The 20,236-nt window shown below is 40.5% G+C and overlaps 1 protein-coding gene across 8 annotated transcripts in view; it reads left to right on the top strand.

Moving 5' to 3' along the window:
* Window positions 1-19,559, top strand: part of cpeb3 (cytoplasmic polyadenylation element binding protein 3) — a 71,830-nt gene extending 52,271 nt beyond the window's left edge. For all 8 annotated transcript variants that reach the window (XM_074675443.1, XM_074675442.1, XM_074675445.1 and 5 more), the window contains 4 exons: window positions 7,084-7,202; window positions 10,051-10,165; window positions 12,095-12,276; window positions 15,460-19,559. In XM_074675443.1, coding sequence (XP_074531544.1) covers window positions 7,084-7,202; window positions 10,051-10,165; window positions 12,095-12,276; window positions 15,460-15,687 — 644 coding nt within the window. In that variant the 3' untranslated portion in view covers window positions 15,688-19,559. The remainder of the gene's footprint in view (window positions 1-7,083; window positions 7,203-10,050; window positions 10,166-12,094; window positions 12,277-15,459) is intronic.
* Window positions 19,560-20,236: the final 677 nt, after the last annotated feature.

Genomic DNA, 20,236 nt, shown 5'->3' with positions numbered 1-20,236 from the left:
TATAATGTGTGTATAATTGTTTCTTATGGATGCTGGTGGCCATCTTTCACTACAAAAATTAAGGATTGTTTGTTGTGTCACAGCTTTGCCCTCAGCTCCCACTCAGCCACAATGGTTGAGCATCATCTATCTATCTATCTATCTATCTATCTATCTATCTATCTATCTATCTATCTATCTATCTATCTATCTATCTATCTATCTATCTATCTATCTATCTATCTATCTATCTATCTATCTATCTATCTATCTATCTATCTATCTATCTATCTATCTATCTATCTATCTATCTATCTATGTCCTGATGGCAAGCAATACATGATTTGTTCTTAAATGAGACAGAATAATATCCACTATCTACAGCAGGAAAAACCCAGGAAAACATCAGCCAATCACATCGATTAGGATCCGATCTGTTAAACCAATCAAATCCTGTCCTGCTGTTTTGCCCTCCTCCTGCACGTACATTTCACCAGCGCGCACTTCCCCAGACTCAATGCATGTTCCCGAGTTAAGCGGAGTACAGGTTTGGCAGAGGAATTACCCAGACCCCGATTACTGGTAACCGCTCCTCTGGCTAAACAGAGCAAGAAAAGAAAGACGGAGGCTTTCTTCTCTTTTTCTGTTCCCCTGCCTCTAACTACTGCCCCTCTCGCTCTACCTCAGGCCTGTCCCCTCTGACCTGATGAGGTACTTGGCTCTGGGCTGTAGTCTGGATCACAGTGTAATAAACTCTCACCTCAGGGGCTCTGAAAAGTGAAAAAAAAATGTGATAGTAAGTCATAGAGAAAATGTACATGTACTATGTGTATTGTAGCTTTACTCCTGATGTCGTGTCACAGGTAAAAGTGGATAATGCTAGCATGACAGTTGCGAGTGCTAACAAAAGTCACGTTTGTTTATTGTTTTTTTAGCTTTAAGTTTTAACGTTTTGGTGTTTCCGTACCTCTAAATGAGACATGACTCGACGTAGTGCAAAACATAAAATGATGTGCAGAGTCCGTCTTTCCGTCATTAAGAATCATAGTCGTGAATCAGCGGGGCTCGTGCTTATGAGCGGGGGCGTTGCTTTGGAGGAGCTCCGAGGGGAGGGGGAGGAGGGGCTTGGCAGAGTCCTGATGACATGCTACATTCAAATTCATGCTAGTTTTTCAGGACTGCCAACCCTGCCTAAGTCTACCACTGTTTTTGATTAGAAGTGCCTGAGACGTATCGCTAGTCTGTGAGCTCATCTTTGTTATGAGTCTTTTTAATAGAACCTTTTAAACGATGTGAAGGTAACCATCTCACTTCTCAAAAGCTGCTGCTCTCTGTCACATCAACACTGGACCCTGCATGAGGTCAGAGCAGCACTCTGCTTGTTGTTGGTGTTCAAACAGCGCCCTCTCTGTCTCTGAAGAATAATCTGGACTTTTACATGTAACCTGTCTCCACGGGCAGGCCTGAGAGCTCAGCACCAAGCAAAGCTGTGTGAACCTGCAGACTGCAGATTTGTGCTAAAAGCCTCGGCGCTGTTCAGGGTGATGACAGCAGACCCATCCTTCAGACGTGGTATCAGAGCACTCAGGTGGCACAGAGCTCTTTGGAGTACGCTGTACTTCAGAGTGCAGAGCATTATCACTGAACTACACACACTGACTGAAGAGAGTGTGTTCAGGTACACTGATTATGTTCACATTATGTGACCTGATAGCACCCTCCTCTTACAGGGTGATCCTGCTCATGACGGTGACTCAGGATCTAGAAAAACAGTGTGATCCATTTACTGTTTCGTCCCTTATGGTTGTTGCTCTTTCTGGTTAAAGGTCTGTATCACAGGTCATCATTCCCCGAGGAACGCTCACCTTCACCTTTGATTTGAGTCTGAATGAGACCAAAATGAACTCTATGCTGTATAGAGGAAGTCATATAACCAAAGATTGAGACCATCAGCACGTCAGAAACTTTCCCCTGAGGTAATAAATCAGGGGTGGCCAACCTGTGGCTCGCAAGCTGCATGTGGCTCTTTGCCTTTCGGTTTGTGGCTCTTCAATCCATTCATTAAAAAATATATAGTTGTAAGTAGTGGTGTGCCAATCAATCTAAACTATATATATATATATATATATATATATATATATATATATATATATATATATATATATATATATATATATATATATATATATATAAATATATATATATATATATATATATATATAAATATATATATATATATGGATGCCAACGTTAGGATCAGTTGGGATTGATACTTAAGTTTCAGTTTCTCTTCTCCAGTACGCATTTAAATACACTTAAAAACACAACAAACCTCACTTTGAAAATTGGAAATGTATTGATTTTCATTTTATGTGATTTTTTTAATGTGTGAGAGGAAGTGTTTTTCTAGTTTTTCTAAGACCCTGTGCGTGACGTAGCTCTCTGTAGTACCATGGTAATTTTTGTGGCTCTTGGTCTCTGACTGGTTGGCCACTCCTGTAATAAATGATCTGGAAAGAAGGCTCATTTTCCATCTGTGTCTATAAAGTTTGATTTCTCTCTCAGCCCAGTATAGATTAGCTTCACGCTATAACTCTGGCCTCACATTCGAAAACCAAAAGGCTTTGTCCAAACCTTCACGTCTTTGGTGCCAGCATTGTTCAGGCCACACATCAAAGCCAGACTGGACACAAGTTGACTCACTCCGAGTCGATGCCATCAATATAGGCCAAATGTGGGCCGTAAAAGATCTGCTGATCCAGACCACATTGTGGTCAAAAACTCGCTGCTCTCTGTTTACTCTTTCTTTCTTGTTTGGTTACACTCTGACTGAGGCTGTAAAGCAGCAGCTTTATGCAACTCTTTACACCTCTAACTTTGTATGGCAGTCGTCCACGCTGCCTCCCTACCTTTTCTCACTTCTCTCTCTTTCTCCCTCCTCTCCCCTCCCTCTGTTCCCCCTCTCCGTGTCTTCACTCCTGCCCTGGGTCATGGAACACGTTGTTCCCTGCCTCAGACTGTAAGAGCTGCTGGCTAGCGCTGCCTTTTCATGCTGTTTTTTTTTTTCTTGCGCTAGACTGCAGTTGTTTTTTCCTCGGAGGGGGGATGTCAGTGCTAAACCACATGATTTCTCCCAATGACAAACCCTCTTTATGTAACACGGCAGAATGGAGGGAGACAGGCGACTTATGCCGGCTGATGACGAGGCACGGGGAGGAAGATGACGAGGCACAAAATCCTCTTAAAGTCGAGGCGGCTCTTGAGAAGGCTGGCTCTGTCGGACGGGAACAAACAGACAGATTAGCTGAAATCATAGCAGATGATTATAATTGAGTTCTTGCATTGTGTTTGTTGGTGCAGTGTGTTAGAGGAAACGTTATATCCCCATTAGATCCTGAGTCTGTTTTTCTGCTTCTTAAGTGCTCATAATAAGACCTGCTACAAGTTGTTTAGAGCCTCTGTGGCTGCTTCGGTTAATACTGGAGGAATTCAATACACAACATTGTGCACTGTGCTGTATAAGAATCTAAGACTGCATTAAAAGTGGATGACAGGATGGCCGCCCACAAGTTAAGCCATCTATCCAAGTCAATCTCCATTACTCTCTGTTGACTCAATGGAGTATAACTCTTCGGACCAGCCTCCTCTATGTTTACAGTTTAAGTTAAGAGGTTAAATGCCTTTTTCGTGTCTAGTTACTTTCATCAAAGTTTTTTAATGTGCTCATTCATGCATAACTTTGGACATGAGTTACAATTTGAGCCTAATACATGGTTAGGCCCCTGAGGTGCTGTGAGCATTGAATCAGCAGAGCAAAGGAAGAAAAGTGAAAGAAGTAATAATGAACACTTACACATGAGTCATTGAACCCTTTATAACTGTAAGGGTCTGCTTCAGATCAACACAAGAGGCTGTTTCAATGCCGCTACAATCATTTCTTCTATGGGCAACTCTGAGGTCACTATATACTAGCTTATAAAAAGGTGTTTTGTTGGTTATTCAGAGCAGTGGTTCTTTACTGGATTGTTGCAACCTAAAAGTTGGTCACAAGCGGCAACTTCAGGTCTAAGCATATGAGACAATGCTGAAGTGTTAAAATCTGCTGTTTCTCAGCAGAGAAACCCACAACGTATGGGTCGGGGGGTGATTTATTTTTCAAACTCTAGAAGGCAGAGCTCAGGTCACGTGACTGACGGGCACGCTACAGCTGTACGCGGAGCCCTTGCCCCTTCCAATGTGGCCACGATTCCTGATTTGCTTCAAAAATCTGTTTCAGAAACAGACGGGTGACGTCAGGGAGACTACGCCCATGTTTTATACAGTATATGGTTGGTCACAGATCATTTACCTACCCTCCCATCCCTCACAGTCACAAGGATGTGTTTAGGTACTGTAACATTTGATTTTACATGAACTAGTACTCAGTACTAAAGACAGACTTTGTTCAATGCCTATAAAAATACCCAATTAGGTACCCATCTTACAGAAAATAACCTAAGCCTAAATCAATGCTTTCTCTAACAGCACACACTGTATGGGGTGATTTTTTTCTGACTTAGCAGTTCAGAAGATATTAAGATGACAAGTTTGCCCAATCAGAGGCACAGCTCAGCTGATTGACACGTCAGCATCCTGTAGCTGTTAGCACAGTGGGGGCAAAGCCCAGCCCATTTCCAAAAATGGCTCCTACCAACAACTTGATTCAAAACTTTGTTTCAGAAACAGACGTCACAGGGACTATGTCCATTTATTATAAAGTTTAGGTCGCAACTCATCATTGAGGGTCAAGAGTGGGTCCTGAGGCAAGACCACTTGAAAACCTCTGATTTTGGGTAACAATTGCAAAATTTTTCCTTTTTAAAAAAAAGGTGGATACATACATATGAATGTTTAAAAAGCACCCTGTTTTGGGCAGCAATGCCACAATCTGACATTTAAAGTCAGTGTCTCACTTTTTAATACTAGTCAACAACAGCTTAAGCCCAAAGATACCTCCGTCATGGTCAGTTATTGTGCAACAAATGCTAATTTTTCAGTAATTTTTTTTTAAATTGACGAAAGTTTCAGCTCAAATACTGTGAGGTTTCATGTTTTTTAATTTTTCAGTACTGTTGTTTGGGGATCCTGTCTGACATCCTACTTCTCTAGATGGTTTTTACCTTCAATTTTTATAGTTCAAAGTTTGCTGATGCAAAAGCACCATTCGGGTTTCACACATGTCTTCATTTCTTTGGATTCGTACATTTGCATACTCTAATTCCCCCAGCTATGAAAATGAGGAAGCAGCTGTAACAGGAAGCAGACTCAGATGCTTTACGCTCTGCTCTTTGTTAGACTGGTTGCTTTGGGGGCTTCAAGGTGGAAAAACCAAATATCAAATCATCTTTTTTTTGCAAAATAAGTCAACTTAAACCATTGAAACAATGACATTATTACATGATATTTGAAGAATATACTAAACTTACACATTTTAATCATCTACTTGTGGGTATTTTCTGTCTTATTTTGATAGTGGACTGGGAGCTTTACTATTCTAAAAAAGTGATCTTTCTAAGCTGTGTTAGACTTTGTTGAATTGCCTTCTTCTGTATTTGTAATTTAAGATTAGATTGTGTCAGATAAATGTGCTTCCCATCAAATACAGGAGCTGAGAGCCATGGCGTAGGAACAAAAGCAGCTCTCCTCCATGTTCATGATGCTCTGACACTTGAAAGTCAACCGTCTGTAGCACTAAAATGTTTGTAACCACACAGCGAACTGTTAAACTGTCTGCTGATAGAGACATAAACGTCAGCCAGACGCAACTGCCATCGCTGCTGAGGGGAGGACAGGACAGGAGGACGTCATTGTGACAGGGGACACGTCTCCACACATCCCTACGCAGCGTCAGAGACTCTGCAGTCTGGCCTCACGAGGACTCACTCCAAACTTTTCTTTCCATCTCACCTTCCCTGCTTCCTACCTTTACTTCTGTATTATTCCAGCACGCGCTCACGCCCTCACCCCTCCCTGCCCTGACACACACTCTCCACCTCAGCCTTCCCACATACCACAGTCGACTGCCAAGTCAGGCTTTATTCCTCCTCATCTGCAGCAGCTCCACTCAGGAATGTTAAAGTGAAACATGACAGTTGCACATTCCTCTCCTTCGCCTCGTTTTTACTCGAGCATTTGTCTGCATGAGCACATCAGTGTATATGTGTGTGAATGTGTGTCTGAGTGTGTGAAGGTGATACTCGGAGACACTTGAGCACGCGGCCTCTGCAGCAAAGTGAGGGATAGAAATTTGGAGACAGAGTGTACTCTCCAAGAAGCCAGAAGCCAGTCTCTGGGCGTGTGTGATTGTGTGCACTTGTGCATATCTACCCAGCCCTCTCAGACTGCAGCTCATGTTCCTCTGACTCATGGGTGCCACAGGTGGTGCTGGGTACAGAGAAATAAACCAATAATTTACAGCCTTTTGGGAGACAACTGCATGTGACAGATATGTTCATCCATTTGGTGAAAGTGCTGTAGTTTTATTATTTGACCAACAGGAAGTTGTTGTTTTTTTGCTCCTGCCTCTTCTTTGTTGTCCTAACATCGTGTGATGATTGCACCCTGCTGGTTTGGCTTTTTGCCACTCCCCAAACGGCCTCATAGCTTCAACCTTGGATGAAGTCTTTGCTCTCAGAGCTAAATAATTCAGCAGTACAGAGTAACTGTCTGAATCGCTCTTTCTTGCTGCCTTGAAAAGGCATCAGCAAACTCTCTCTACCTGAACCGATTCTCAGGGAGGATCTGCAGTGTGTTGGCCTGATCAATTTTGCATGGTTCCTTTCCGAGTGCAGCACTTTGCTTAGCCATTTAATCTGAAGCAGCTCAGGCGCTGAGGTGCCGGGTGCAGAGCGACTGAGAGGCAGAAAAGTCAAATGAGGACAGAGGAACAGAAGAACAGGCAACAAGGTCATACAAAGTTGTCTAAAAGCGTGAATAATGACAAAGAAAAATGTGTGAGGCTGTGTCACAGGACTGTGACTTGTATAGTTGTCTGCTGGGTATGACTAATGTATGCCACAGATGGAGTATCATCTTTTTCCTTAAACTGTCTGCTTTCTGTCGCAGGCTACGCCTTCCTGCTGTTCCAGGAAGAGACTTCAGTTCAGGCCCTGATCGACGCCTGCATCGAGGAGGATGGAAAGCTCTACCTGTGTGTGTCCAGCCCCACCATCAAGGACAAACCGGTGAGCAGCAGTTTCATCTGTGACAATTCAGACATAACTTCAATCTCAAAACCTGCTGATGTGGTCAGTGGTATGAAAGAGTTTGGTCTTGGGAGACAGGATACCTCAGAGGCAGAGGATGAGGATGAAGATCATTTTTATGTTTGAATCAATGCTGCGTGTCAGCAGATTTGCAGATGTCACAGGGTGAATTTTCCTGAATGTTCCATGTTCTTGCACATGTACACATCCTCACCAAGGGGTTTGCAGGCAAATTTAGGGGGAACATTTTGTCTGTTTGTGTTCACAACTGGCCTATAAAATTTAAAGTATGCAGTAGTTTTCTTCATGTCTGAATGCAATCAAATGTCTAAAATTGAGCTTCTGCTACCAAAACAATATATCAGCCACTGAACAGACTTTCAGCATAGAGCTGATACCATCTGGTCCAAGACTTCCACCACCTTTAAGTAACTGTTTCACCAACTTTAAATAATAGAACAGAATCAAAGTTGATGACGATACCTGCGAAGATTATTCACCCATAGTGATGAGTAACATAAAATGGTTCCATCCACATCGTTGGCCTTTATGCTTAATGGTTCCCTTATCAATACTTTACATGAATCATTGACTATTCGCCACAGCTGTCTCAGCTTAGCAGATAGATGACAGTTTCCCAGGAAAACTCTGATTTAAGATTTTTAGCTCAAAGTTTTACTTAATAAAAGCACTGAGCACAAAGAAATGTACATTACTCCCTCACAAGAGATTTATTTTCAATACAATCAATATTTTACGTCCCTAAATAGACCAAAAACCAATATAAACAAAATAGCGCTAGCTTGATGATAAAGTATGCGAGAAGCTACTGACCCTTCTCCTCCTTGTCCTCAGGGGTAGAATGAGTCAGAAGGTCTCAGACCCAGCTCTTAGTGAATTTTCAGCACTAATTACTGAATGTTGTTGAAGGTTAAAGTAAATTGTTGCAGCAATTAATTGTGGTTAGATAGTTAGATTATTCTACATTAATTAAGAAAAATAAGGAAATAAAAATTCTTGCTCGAAATGGCAGCACCTGCAGCTAAATAACTCTTAGCACTGTTGTCGCACTAACTGGGTTTTTCCTTCTGTCTAAATTCTTGCTTGTGTTGTACGTTGCTTTGGACAAAAGTGTCTGCCAAATGAAACTGTAGAGCTGTAGAAATTGCTTCGATATGCTAGCAGTTAGCATACACCGTAGTAACTTTGGTATTACAACAGAATTTAAACGTTCATCACAATTACTCTGTAAATAACACTAAGAACACCAATTGGGAAATTACTTTCAGGCAAATGAGAGAAAAGTTATGTGCAGGCTCATGGATGACTTCATAACTACGGCAAGGTTCCAAACAGTCATTGCTGTAAACATTTTTGAGTCACTGTAGGCCAACTTCAGTCAATAACAAATAACAAAACAGTTAATCAACACAACATGACATGCTATTTTTACTCATTTTTATTTATTTATTTATTAATGTTCAGAGATATCCAGATCCAGTGACCAATTTAATATTTATTTACTTATAAATTAGATACAATGTTGTTGACCCAGAAAACTTGTAAAGCTACTTTTTGTATACAGAAATTTCACAGAAGAAATTACTAAGAGAATCTATAAAGAATTGGATCGATAGGCAAAATTGTTGAGGCTTTTGGTAACAATAAAATCATATCAATACCCATCCCTGGTTAACACTACTGCAAGCTACAAAACCCTTCCCCCATTAGAGAGATCAGCATTCAGAGTTTAGAAGCTGTAAGGGTATTTTTGTTGGTATAATGTCAGTCACATTTAATCAAGCTGAAACCTCAGCTGTTTGTAAGTGAAGCCAATGTGGAAAAACTGCAATTCCTCAAGTGCCCTCTTGGGCGGGTTTCAAAGGCTAAAGAATCTCCATTAAAGCTCATTTTAAAGTGTCAGTTTCAAAGCAGAGTTAACATTTTTACTGTTTGGTTCAAGTAATAGTTTCTGCTAGCCTTCTCTTTTTTTCATTCACACTTGGAGGATTGGATGGGAAGAGGGGACAATATTTTAGAAACACGTGAAGATTTGTTAAGACTTAGAGTCATACATAAATGTACATAATTAAGTTTCACTAAGTAGACTGTGTTCATGTTTTATTCTCTATCTGCTCAATATGTTACTTAGGCAAGGTAGCACCCCAGTCTTAAAGACTCAGGTAATGTAATGTCCCATCAGTCAGTGCCAAACCAGTTTCCTAGCTTTCTGGGAAGCTTTGCAGTCTCACATTAGGAAGTGAAAAGCTAAGAAGCTAACCAAAAACTTGAGGTATTGAGTCATTAAACAATTTGATAGGATTGTTTCTCCAAATCATCACTTAGTGTTTTCTCTTGACTCACTAATCCATACAGAAGCCGAGAAAAACAAAGCTCATGGGGTTTTTGACCTGAGATAAAAGCTTATGTACTGCTCAGTGGAAACATCTGTCAGCATGACTTCATGATTCATTTTACTTTCATTATGTTCAGTCTATTGGTCCATGTGTAACTAAAACTGAGGTTGTTTTCTTCTTTTTCTGTTTGAATGTGTAAATCATGTCTGCATCTGTCATCTCTCACAATAAAGAAAGGTGAAACATCTTTACTCTGTTACAGAACAGACTTCAGGTTTTCTGAATTGGATGGAAAAAACATGTGTGTTGGCATCAGAAACCTCCCAAAATGAGTTTGGAAAAACAAATTACCTGACGCTGGCAATACTCTGGCGTGCTGCATCCTTAGCTCTGAGCTAGGTGAAAACATACAGGAGGCACAGCTCACATTTCCCTCTTAGTGATCACACTTTTCCTCACACCCTCTGCAGGTCCAGATCCGTCCCTGGAACCTGAGTGACAGTGACTTTGTCATGGACGGCTCCCAGCCTCTGGACCCCCGCAAGACCATCTTTGTAGGGGGGGTGCCGCGGCCCCTGCGTGCAGGTAACTGGCTTATATGAGCGGAGCGACTTACTCGCCATCCCCCCTAAAGCCTCTAAATTACTTTCATAGTGGTGGCTGGCATGGAGCTCAGAGGCCGGAGGCTATAATGAAAGTTCTCCCTGTGAGAAAGCAATCCTCTACTTGGGTTTCCAGGACGCGGGCCAAGCGGTCGTCATGTTAAGAATTCATGCTGTAATGGAAGGCTCAGTCCTCTCAGTCCTTGTGTTCTTGGGATAAACATCGCCTGCTCGTCTGCAATGTGACACCACCTAATTATACCAGCAGTTTGAGACTGCTGCTCTGATGAATAGTGGAGGAGGAGGAGGAGGAGGAGGAGGAGGAGGAGGGGGTTTATCCGGTAATAACAGTCAATTACCTAAGTCCAGGTTTAACATTTAGTTTATCAAGAGAGGCTGCAGGAATATCTAATCTCTCACTTACTGAAAGCTCTTTAGTATGTATGATCATGGTTATACTAAAACTCATTATGCTAAAATCAATACTTAGAAAACAGAAAACTTCACTGTCACATTTTTTTTTATTTCAGAAGAGCACGTAATTGAACACAATGGAAAGCAGTTTTATATTAAGAATCATTGCAAATCTGATGCTCTCCAGAAGACAAAGGGAGAGGCTGAGATCTGCAATATGAAACATTTGCTTAGATTTTAGGGTGAGATTTTTTTTGCAAGGAGCCAAAATGTCAGCAGAATTGTTTTGCGTTCAAAAAAAGAGACTTGATAGTAAAATCAGTCCCTGGATGAAAATGAAGAAAGACATTGTTTTTGGTGCTCTCTGGATGGGTTTAAGGGGCTCCCAACCGACTTTTTGCACACCTCGTTTTTCTCTAACCTCCTACATATAAGATGATTTTTTTTGTCTGTTTAAAATCTGTGATTTAAATGAGACTATCATAGCCAAAATTGGTTATTTCTAAATGAGATTTATTAGTATCTGTTGCAAGGTCAAAACATGATTCGGTTTACAAATTTCTTGGATTATTGTTGTAATAATGGTGGACTCTGGAGCTGGACTGTCAAAAAGAAAAACGAGAAAGCTTAACAGGAGAGTGACAAAGCATGAGCTTTAACATGGGCTAAACTGCTTGTGATAATGTTCATTCCAACCCACAGTCAGCAGGTATTCTGCAGTGGTCTGTTCAAACTTGAGAGTCTATCAGTAAAATGAAGAGTGAGGTTACTTTAGCTTTGCTTGGTGGATGAGCGCTGGCAGGACATGACCAGGGATGTCCTGATCCGATATATTGATTGGTATATGCACAATTTTTGGAGGATTATATAGTATCACAGTTTGTAGTAAAACAGCATCTTGAAACATTTGTAAAGTGAGTGTTCCTTCAGGAGGTACCAACAGACCTCACTTTAATACAATAAATACAACAGAATCACCCAACGGAGGATTTATCAGAGAAAGGTATTGTATCAGATAAGTATCAGATTGGTAGTTGACAAAGTTTAACCCATGGATGCCTGTTGTCCCAAATTTATAGTCTACACAAAATAAAATAATAATTTTATATATATATATATATATATATATATATATATATATATATATATATATATATTATATAACTTATTTTTAATGGTTGTGTGTACTATACTCAATTTTACAATTTCCACTTAACTTATTTTAATTAATAATTAATTAATTAATAAGAATGCAAAATCACATAAAAAAACATCTATTTTATAATTGTTAATTAATTCAGGCATTAAGGGGTTAATAGTTGTCACATTTCAAATTGGGAATAAATACATTATCTTGTCACTTTGCAACCTGGGAAAGTTGACTAGAACAAAGGAAAGCAGAGTTAAAAAGAAGATCTGCCCTCCTGTATCTCCTCTGAGTTGAAAATGCCCAAAGCTCAGAACTGCTTTGAACTTACTTCTTTATCTCCCCCCGTAGTGGAGCTGGCTATGATTATGGACCGGCTGTATGGAGGTGTTTGCTACGCCGGCATCGACACAGACCCGGAGCTGAAATACCCAAAGGGAGCTGGCCGTGTGGCTTTCTCCAACCAGCAGAGCTACATCGCCGCCATCAGCGCCCGCTTTGTCCAGCTGCAGCACAATGACATCGACAAGAGGGTGAGCAAGTTTGCGCACACTTCATTCACAATCTCCTTCCTCTCTGTCTCCACCACAGCTGAGGTTTTCACAGTCATTCCTCTGGCATGCTGCAGAGCTGAACTCTGCCTGAGCCCTCCAACATCCATCACAGCTCTCATTATAGTTCGGCCTACAATAACGGAAGAACAGGCCCGGCTGTGCAATCACTCTGGCCTTTGGCTGCCGGTACCCTGACAGATGTTTCAAGTTGCAGACACACAGGGTTGGTTTAATTATAGTACTTCCCTATACGTGTGTATCCACTCTGGCTGTGCTGCAGCCAGCTTTTTTTAGACATGTCGGCCAATTGCAGAGAGGCAGATCGTGACCGAGGGAGACTGGGTGTCAGCCAGGGAGCCGAGCCTCTGCAGGGCGTGGCAGTGCACCCCACCTCTTCATCATTTGTCTTCAGAGGGGAGTTTGTTGTGACTGGGACACAAACAAGTCAGAGGAAATAAGTTTTAGACACATCAAAAGCCATCCCTGTCAAAATGATTTTGCTTTGTTCGACTTGATTTCAGATTGTTGCGCTTTAAGATGTAATTTTTTGACAGATCATCACTTTTTCTTAACATCTGCTGCAGAAAGTAGGTCGAACACAGGAATAAATTTGAGAACAGAAGAACGCCTGTTTTCTTAGATCTTCCTGTTTTAACACTGAACGATGCGTTGAAGGCCACAGAAAGAGATCAGCGTCCTGATCGGTCCTGTAGGTTGTGCCTGAGTTTAGCTGCTGCAGAGATGAACAAAGATGGGACAGTCCTCCTACAGTTTCAGGATTTGATAACCTTTCATTTTGTGGCCACGCCATAACCAGGCTAGCATCCACCCCCCTGCTTCTCCACGGTGCCTGAGCTCTCATTTCAAGTCTCCCTGCTTAGTGGTCAAAGTCATTTCACTGGATACCTGCTTCAGTCTGCTGCTGTTTGAACACTGAAGGTCAGGGCCGGCCTGTGGCAAAGGCAGTACAGACAAATGATAAGGGCACTGTGGCCTCCAGGGAGCGCCACAAAATCAGAAAAAAGTTACCTTCAATGTAAATTTATTTAAACTGTTTTTTTCTTATAACTCATAAAACGGCTTGCATTCAAATTTCCAGTTATGCCCAATTTATATCACTATAAATGATCATCTCAAATAAGCCTCCTCTTCTGCATGATCAATACCTGCTCACTCTTTTGGGCAGGAAATTTATTGATGGCTCCAGGGATCATGTGATCATATTTTGCTTTAGGTAGTGAAGATAATGCTTTGCTTTAGATGTGACAGAGGTGAAAACAATACTTTTGATTTCTTTTGTAAGTGCACTTTATGAAATACAATTTATAAAAAAGGATACCTTCTTGCTTTGCTAGAAGGTGTCCTCAGCTCAGGCCTCGGACCCTAATAATACCACACTGGACAGTGCCGGCTCTGTTAAAGGTTGTCCTGCTCTGAAAATAACTTAAGGAAATATTGAGTTAAGGTTTGCGAGTTAAGGTTATTTCTTTGCCTGACTTCCTTTTTTGGAAAAAGAGTCTTGCTGCACCTTTGAGGGCATGCAAAGTGTCATCACTGTCATTATCATCTCTCCTAGACACTTAAAAATTCTGTATGCAAGCATTTATTTTAGTTATTTTGGAATACAAAATGATAAAAAATAAAAATAACAACAAAGAAAGAGATTTCACATTTTAGTTCAGAAGGTTTTCATTTTTTGAGATTTGAAGATTTCCTGCAAGAGAATTGAATGGAAAGCTTGAAGACAGTTGCAGTTATCATCTATTGACATTGTTTAGTTTATTCACTAAAAGTAGTTCCTCAATATCAGAACTAACTGTAAATGAAATGCAGCCCGTGTGCATGACATCTAATCATGAGGACATGAGATGAGTCATAATTTTCTCTCAACTTAAAGGGGCTGAGAGGAGTTTGAAAGTGATACTTTTTTTGAAAAAGTCTCCCTTTTAGATATATGCCTGATCATAATGCACACTTTGAAATAAGATTTTCAGCGCCGATATTGCTGGTTACAAGTTATTTTAGATTGCTACTTCTTAGCTTCCAAGATGGGTCGACCAGGACCGATTTAGGTCTCTATGACAACACCACCCTGGCTGACGAAGTTTAGTAGTGAGAAGAGATAAAACACAGAGATCTGTGTTTTTCTCTGCTGAAAATGATTTCTGTGATTAATTTTGTAGTGGTGGTGGACACAGAAGCCGAACTGTCAGACAGAAAAATGACAGAAGAGCAACAGAAAGCTAAATGGGGAAGTGATACAGCCCGAGCTAAAGGCTAATTAGCCTTGAGCTAATTGGCCACTAATCACTATATGACACAGGGACTAATCTGTTTGTGGTAATGTTCATTCCAACCCACAGTCAGCAGTTATTTTGCAGTGGTCTGTTCAAACTTGAGAGCCTATCAATAAAATGAAGAGTGAGGTTACATTAGCTCTGGCTTGGTCTGGCAGGACACAGCTAACCAGGATTTACTGACATTAAACATTACAGACATGTCTTAGAGCAGCGGGCTGCCATCTGTGCTAAATTAAAACAGCTACTAAACTACTTACAAACTGACAGTGTTTATTTGTTGTCACAAAAGCCTACAGGTTTGTTGGAGCACCGGGCTGATGATGTTGCTAACATATAGCCAGCTGCTACGTTTGCTTGATGTCACATTTCAAACCGTAGCGCTACATAACTGTACTGATAAATACTTTACCTCAGCATGTTGTATCCAGTAAAAAGTTGTCTTGAACAAAGAAAAGTTGTTTCTATCTGATCGCCATTTAATTCCAAAACAAACACACGCCTCACTAAAAGTAATCTACAACAGTGTGCGTGACACACCGGGCCAGAAGGTGGCGAGGGAGTGCAATTAAAACAGATCCTCCTCATAGCATCTTTAAAATGAACATTATAATATTACTTTTTAGTTTTCACTCTGAGTTGCAGCTTTTTTAACTGCATTATAAGGAGAAATGTTTGCAAAATAATCTTGAGCAGTGCAGAGTTTCTGACCAGCTGCTGGCCTTCTTGATTTGCAGACACATCTCGTACATGAGAAGCAGCTGGCCAGTGGGTGGCATTGTATTGGGTGACTTGACCTTCAGCTCATGTTTTTATCTGTATCTGTTCATGAGGATAAACTGAACCCTGCCCTCTGTGTCTTCAGGTGGAGGTGAAGCCTTACGTCCTGGATGACCAGATGTGTGATGAGTGTCAGGGGGCTCGCTGCGGGGGGAAGTTCGCCCCCTTCTTCTGTGCCAACGTCACCTGCCTGCAGTACTACTGTGAGTACTGCTGGGCCAGCATCCACTCAAGAGCCGGTCGAGAGTTTCACAAGCCGCTGGTGAAGGAGGGGGGCGACCGCCCTCGACACGTGTCCTTCCGCTGGAGCTGAGAGGGGAGGGGTCCAGAGTTCAGCCCTGCACCAGGGGAGCCCACGCCCACTCAGCCCCTCAAAAGAAAAACAACGCCCTGCTCCCCTTCCTACCCTACTGGCTGGGTCAGCGCTGCAACAACCACACCCCCACAGCCAGACCTCCTCCACCTGTCTCCCCTCAAACACCTCATGAAAAAATAACCCGGTCTCACCCCCTCACCCACCCTCTCTGAACTCAGTGTGTCCCCGCTGATGAGCACTGCAGGGACACTAACATCTATCAGCGCAAAATTTGCACTTTGGCACAAATCCTATCATATATTCAAACACACACACACTCACACCTCCACACACACAAGAACACAGGATGATCTGTTAGACACCTGTCTGCTGTTGACTGGGTGCTGTGGTACGTCCTGTTGGACCCCCCTTTTCCCCCCGTTCTGAGACAGAGGTGGGACCATTTAAATATTTAAAAATATATAAATATATTTTCTGTTTTCTACCTATCTATTCATATATAGATAATTTAAATTTTATGTAAAAAGGAGCATGCACTTATTTTGAAAAGCTGTAGTTCTATTGCCCCTCGTGAAGAATACAACCAAAGGCAAATACACATAAAGAGAAAAGATGATAGGAGGCATAAGATGTAGCAACAATTATCCAGTAGTGTGAGTACAAATAACAACACGGCTATATCCACTTTCAATTCTGACTCTGAAAATATTTATACCTCATACGCGGATTAGTTTGCTTTTGATTTCTAGGTCTTTATTTTTATAATAACATTATTTTTTAGTGTTATGTAAATGTAATGCTGCAATAGCTTTGCTGCTAAATCCATGGTATAAACAGATACCATACGTACTTTCTTCAGGCTGGGTGTAAAATAATCAGTAACAGATCTAAAGAAGCACCGGGCATCAACAAGCTATCATCGGGAGAGGGGGGGCGCTCCCAGACAACGATGGCTACCTTTGTGGTGGGGGGGAGGGGGTGAGGGTGGGTCGACCCTAACTGCATGTTTATTTCAATCAGGTTGCTGCATGCAAAGACTTTTCAGTATCATGTCTACTATTCGACTCTGCCCATGTTTGCACAACGAGAACGTTCGACTCGCACGAAACTGGATAGAAACACAAACGACTGGTCAGAGGAATCATGGCGGCTCCTGCCTCACGCGACAGGAGAGAAAACAACCTTAATAATCACAAATTAAATGTAGGATAACCATTCAAACTGTCTCTGATAGGTGAAGTACTTTTTTGCAGTGATTGTTGATATAATTGTGCAATTTTTTATACCGTATGTAGTTAGGTGTGTATGCCTAGAACTGTGATTCGCTTTAACTGTCGTTAATGTCCGACATAGAAGTCCTGTGAAACTTCATAACCAGTGTATGCACACGTATATATGTTCTCTTGTAAACACAAACTTGCACCAGAATACACAGAAGCCTCTGGACACACATGAACACACACAAACACACACACTCGGACGGACGGACGGCTGTCTTTCTTACGCACATACAGAAGACAAACTAATGTGAGCTTAACTGACGACTGAGGTGTTTTTTTTTTGTTTGTTTATTCGTTGACAGAAGCGCACGTTTACGTCCCAGAATGCAACCAAAGAGCTCACATGTTTGATTTGTAACAGATAACCTCCACAAGGAGGAGGAGGAGAGGACGAGGAGGAGATTAGAGGAGTGGGTTTGAGGAGAGGGGCGAATTATTGAAGCTACTGGAGACTTGAGGTTGAGCTCTGCACATGCTCTAACTACACGGCTGGAGTGAGGTGTGTTGGGTGGGTTTGGGGTGGGTACACTGGGTATAAAAACACCAGAGGATGCAGATGTGCAAGCTGGGGTTGTCATATTTATCCAGATGTTTTTTTTTTTCCTGCAAAGCTTGAAGTAATGGACCTGCTAAAAGAGGCGGACATCTTTGATTTTTAGTTTATTAAAGGGTTCAGCAGTTCAAACAGGATTTTAGGGAGTGGGGGGAAGAGGGGATGAGGAATGAGAGACTAGCTCTAGATTTGGGGAGGCAAGTTAACACTGGTTTCAGCAGTTTTGTGGACAATCTGATCCTGCAACAGTTCATGTGTGTCCTCCCCCTTTTCGTCTGTCAAGTGTGACAGTCCCGTGTTGGCGCCCCCTGTCCTCCCCCTCTCTTATTTTAGTCGAAAACTGTTTTGTGCTTCAGGATTGGTGTTTCTGTTGTCCAAAAAAAGAAGAAGAAAGTAATCAAAGCAGAAGATACTTTTTTTACTGATAAAAAAAGAGGCTAACAAAGAGTAATAATACGTATCCCTCTGAAAGTGAATTCTGGGTGTTTTTGTGACATTTCCTCCCCCACCCGGACAGGTTTTCTATGTTTGTTTCTTCTCTATGATCGATATTTGTTATGCACTACTCTTTGTATCCTAACAGTTTTAGACGGTCAGCGGTCCTTTTTGTTAAAAGACAAAAGAAAAAAAAAGAGACGACAAAAAGCGTGCTTTCTGACTGACAAGATCTTTTGCAATACCTCAATTTTGAAATATTCTAGGAGAGAAACTGATATTTTCTAAGTAAGTTTATTCAGATGAAAAATATATATTAATTTAATTCTTCGAAAGAAACAATTTAACAGATGGTTGATTTTTTTATTTTTATCATGCTTTTTTGCTTTTGTTTTAAGAATTTATTTTTTTGAAAAAGACGACAACTGAAGGAGCTTTATATCTAATATAATGACGTAGTTAGTGAGAGTCTACTTTATCACAGTGGAGGTTGGGCGAGGTTCCCACTGGTCAAATTGGTTAAAACGTAAGAGAAGAGCTCATTAGGAAATAAATATCAGGTGCTCAGAGAGAAAACTGACCATGTTTCCCACGTTTTTGTATATTTATAACCAATCATTTACTATGCTGACCAGAGTTGTGAAAGAGATCTTCTGTTCATTATTTTTTTAAGAGAAGTTTTTTATGTTTCCTAAAAGTTTGTGCTCCCTTTTGTTTTGTAAAGAGGCGATATGACCCTGAAGCTAAGCGTAGACTTGTGAGAGTCACAGATCAGCTGGAGTCAGAGAGAATGTTCTTTAACACAAAAACAGACACAACAAGTGTTTTCACCTGTAACTTGATCAGAAGCCCCCAAGGTGCATCATTTGACTGGTGGCCTTCTACACACGCAAGACTTGAATTAGTCCCATTTTTTAAGGCTAAGAACCTTGATTCTTTGTTGTAATGTGCAATACTGTTTGTACTGTTTGTAGAAAAGAAGAAAACAAGAAAAAGAGGCATAAATCTTTATTGCAGAATTATTTTCATTGCAAGCATTGTGATTCACTAAATCATTTTCTACTGTGTATTTACCTACTCTACCTGCTAGTACCTTCCAGTAGTAATGTAGCCTTTGTACTGAGAAAAAATTTTCATTATTTTTAGAAAGTTTTGCTAAAAAAGAAAAGAATTTAAACATATTTACATATTTTCATTATTATTTCGTATTTTTCTTTACAGACTTGTTTCTCAACCATTAATAGTTATTTCTGGGGGAGACTTTCATACCTGGTCAATGTCATTAATATTATTTTGTATTTTTACTTGGAATAAATTAATTTTATGATGCTAATTCTTTTAAAGTTTATTTTTTTGGTTTGTTCACTTTTTCATTTTTTGAAGCTGAAAAAAAAAAAGTTTGTTATATTGTTACTAAAGTGTCTCGATTCTTGAACTGCTAAGCTTTATGTGTTAACTCGCTGATGTTGCTTACATTAGTGTGAAAAAAAAAAGAGAACTACTCACACACAGCAGATTGGTGGTTGGTGATGTTTAAGTGATTCGCAATGTAAACAAATGAATGGGCAATAAAATAAAAAAAAATTGCAGAATGGAGCATACATGCTGTATATTGTGATGTGATTTTGGAGCGTGGAAAATACTTGTGATTCTCTAATTTTTCTGCCACATTTCACAAACCTCTACAACAACTACAACCATCAAACATGATGCCGCTCTGAAAAACTGCAGAGTGCACCAGAGTGATTGTTATACAGATTCACTGCGTCATGAAAAGAAAGGTGCAATACTTTAAAATGTTTTCCTTTTTTCTTGGCTCAGACTTGTCTCTGAGCTATATTTTTTCACATTTCCCTCTTATTTTTGCCTCAAATGAATAATTTTAAACTTTTGAATATTTAATAAAAAGACTGTAAAGACTTTCTAAGTGTTCTTAGAAAAGTCTCACAACTAGATGCATGCCTAACCATAATCTGTGATTCAAAACTAGATTATCAGAATCAAAACAGTTTTATTTCTATATGGACAAAATACATCCAATATTATATATTTTTAGTATATTTTTTATTTATTTTTTATTTTATTTTATTTTATTAATTATTTTAAAAACAAACGAGGAGGGGATGTTCATTTTTGGAAATACCTTCTACATGTGTACAAGGCCTAAACTATGATACAAACTGACAAAGTTAGCTTGTTGTCAGGTTTCAAACAACAGCGCGATGTAATAAATGAAATTACCTCTATGCGTTGTTCCTGTTAAAATGTTGTCTTGAAC

The sequence above is a fragment of the Halichoeres trimaculatus genome, unplaced genomic scaffold, assembly GCF_033239565.1.
Source record: "Halichoeres trimaculatus isolate MK-OKI-2021-1 unplaced genomic scaffold, fHalTri1.1 fHalTri1_scaffold_8, whole genome shotgun sequence".
NCBI lineage: Eukaryota > Metazoa > Chordata > Actinopteri > Labriformes > Labridae > Halichoeres > Halichoeres trimaculatus.
Note: the sequence above shows the minus strand (reverse complement) of the source record. Positions and strands in the feature narration are given on the sequence as shown.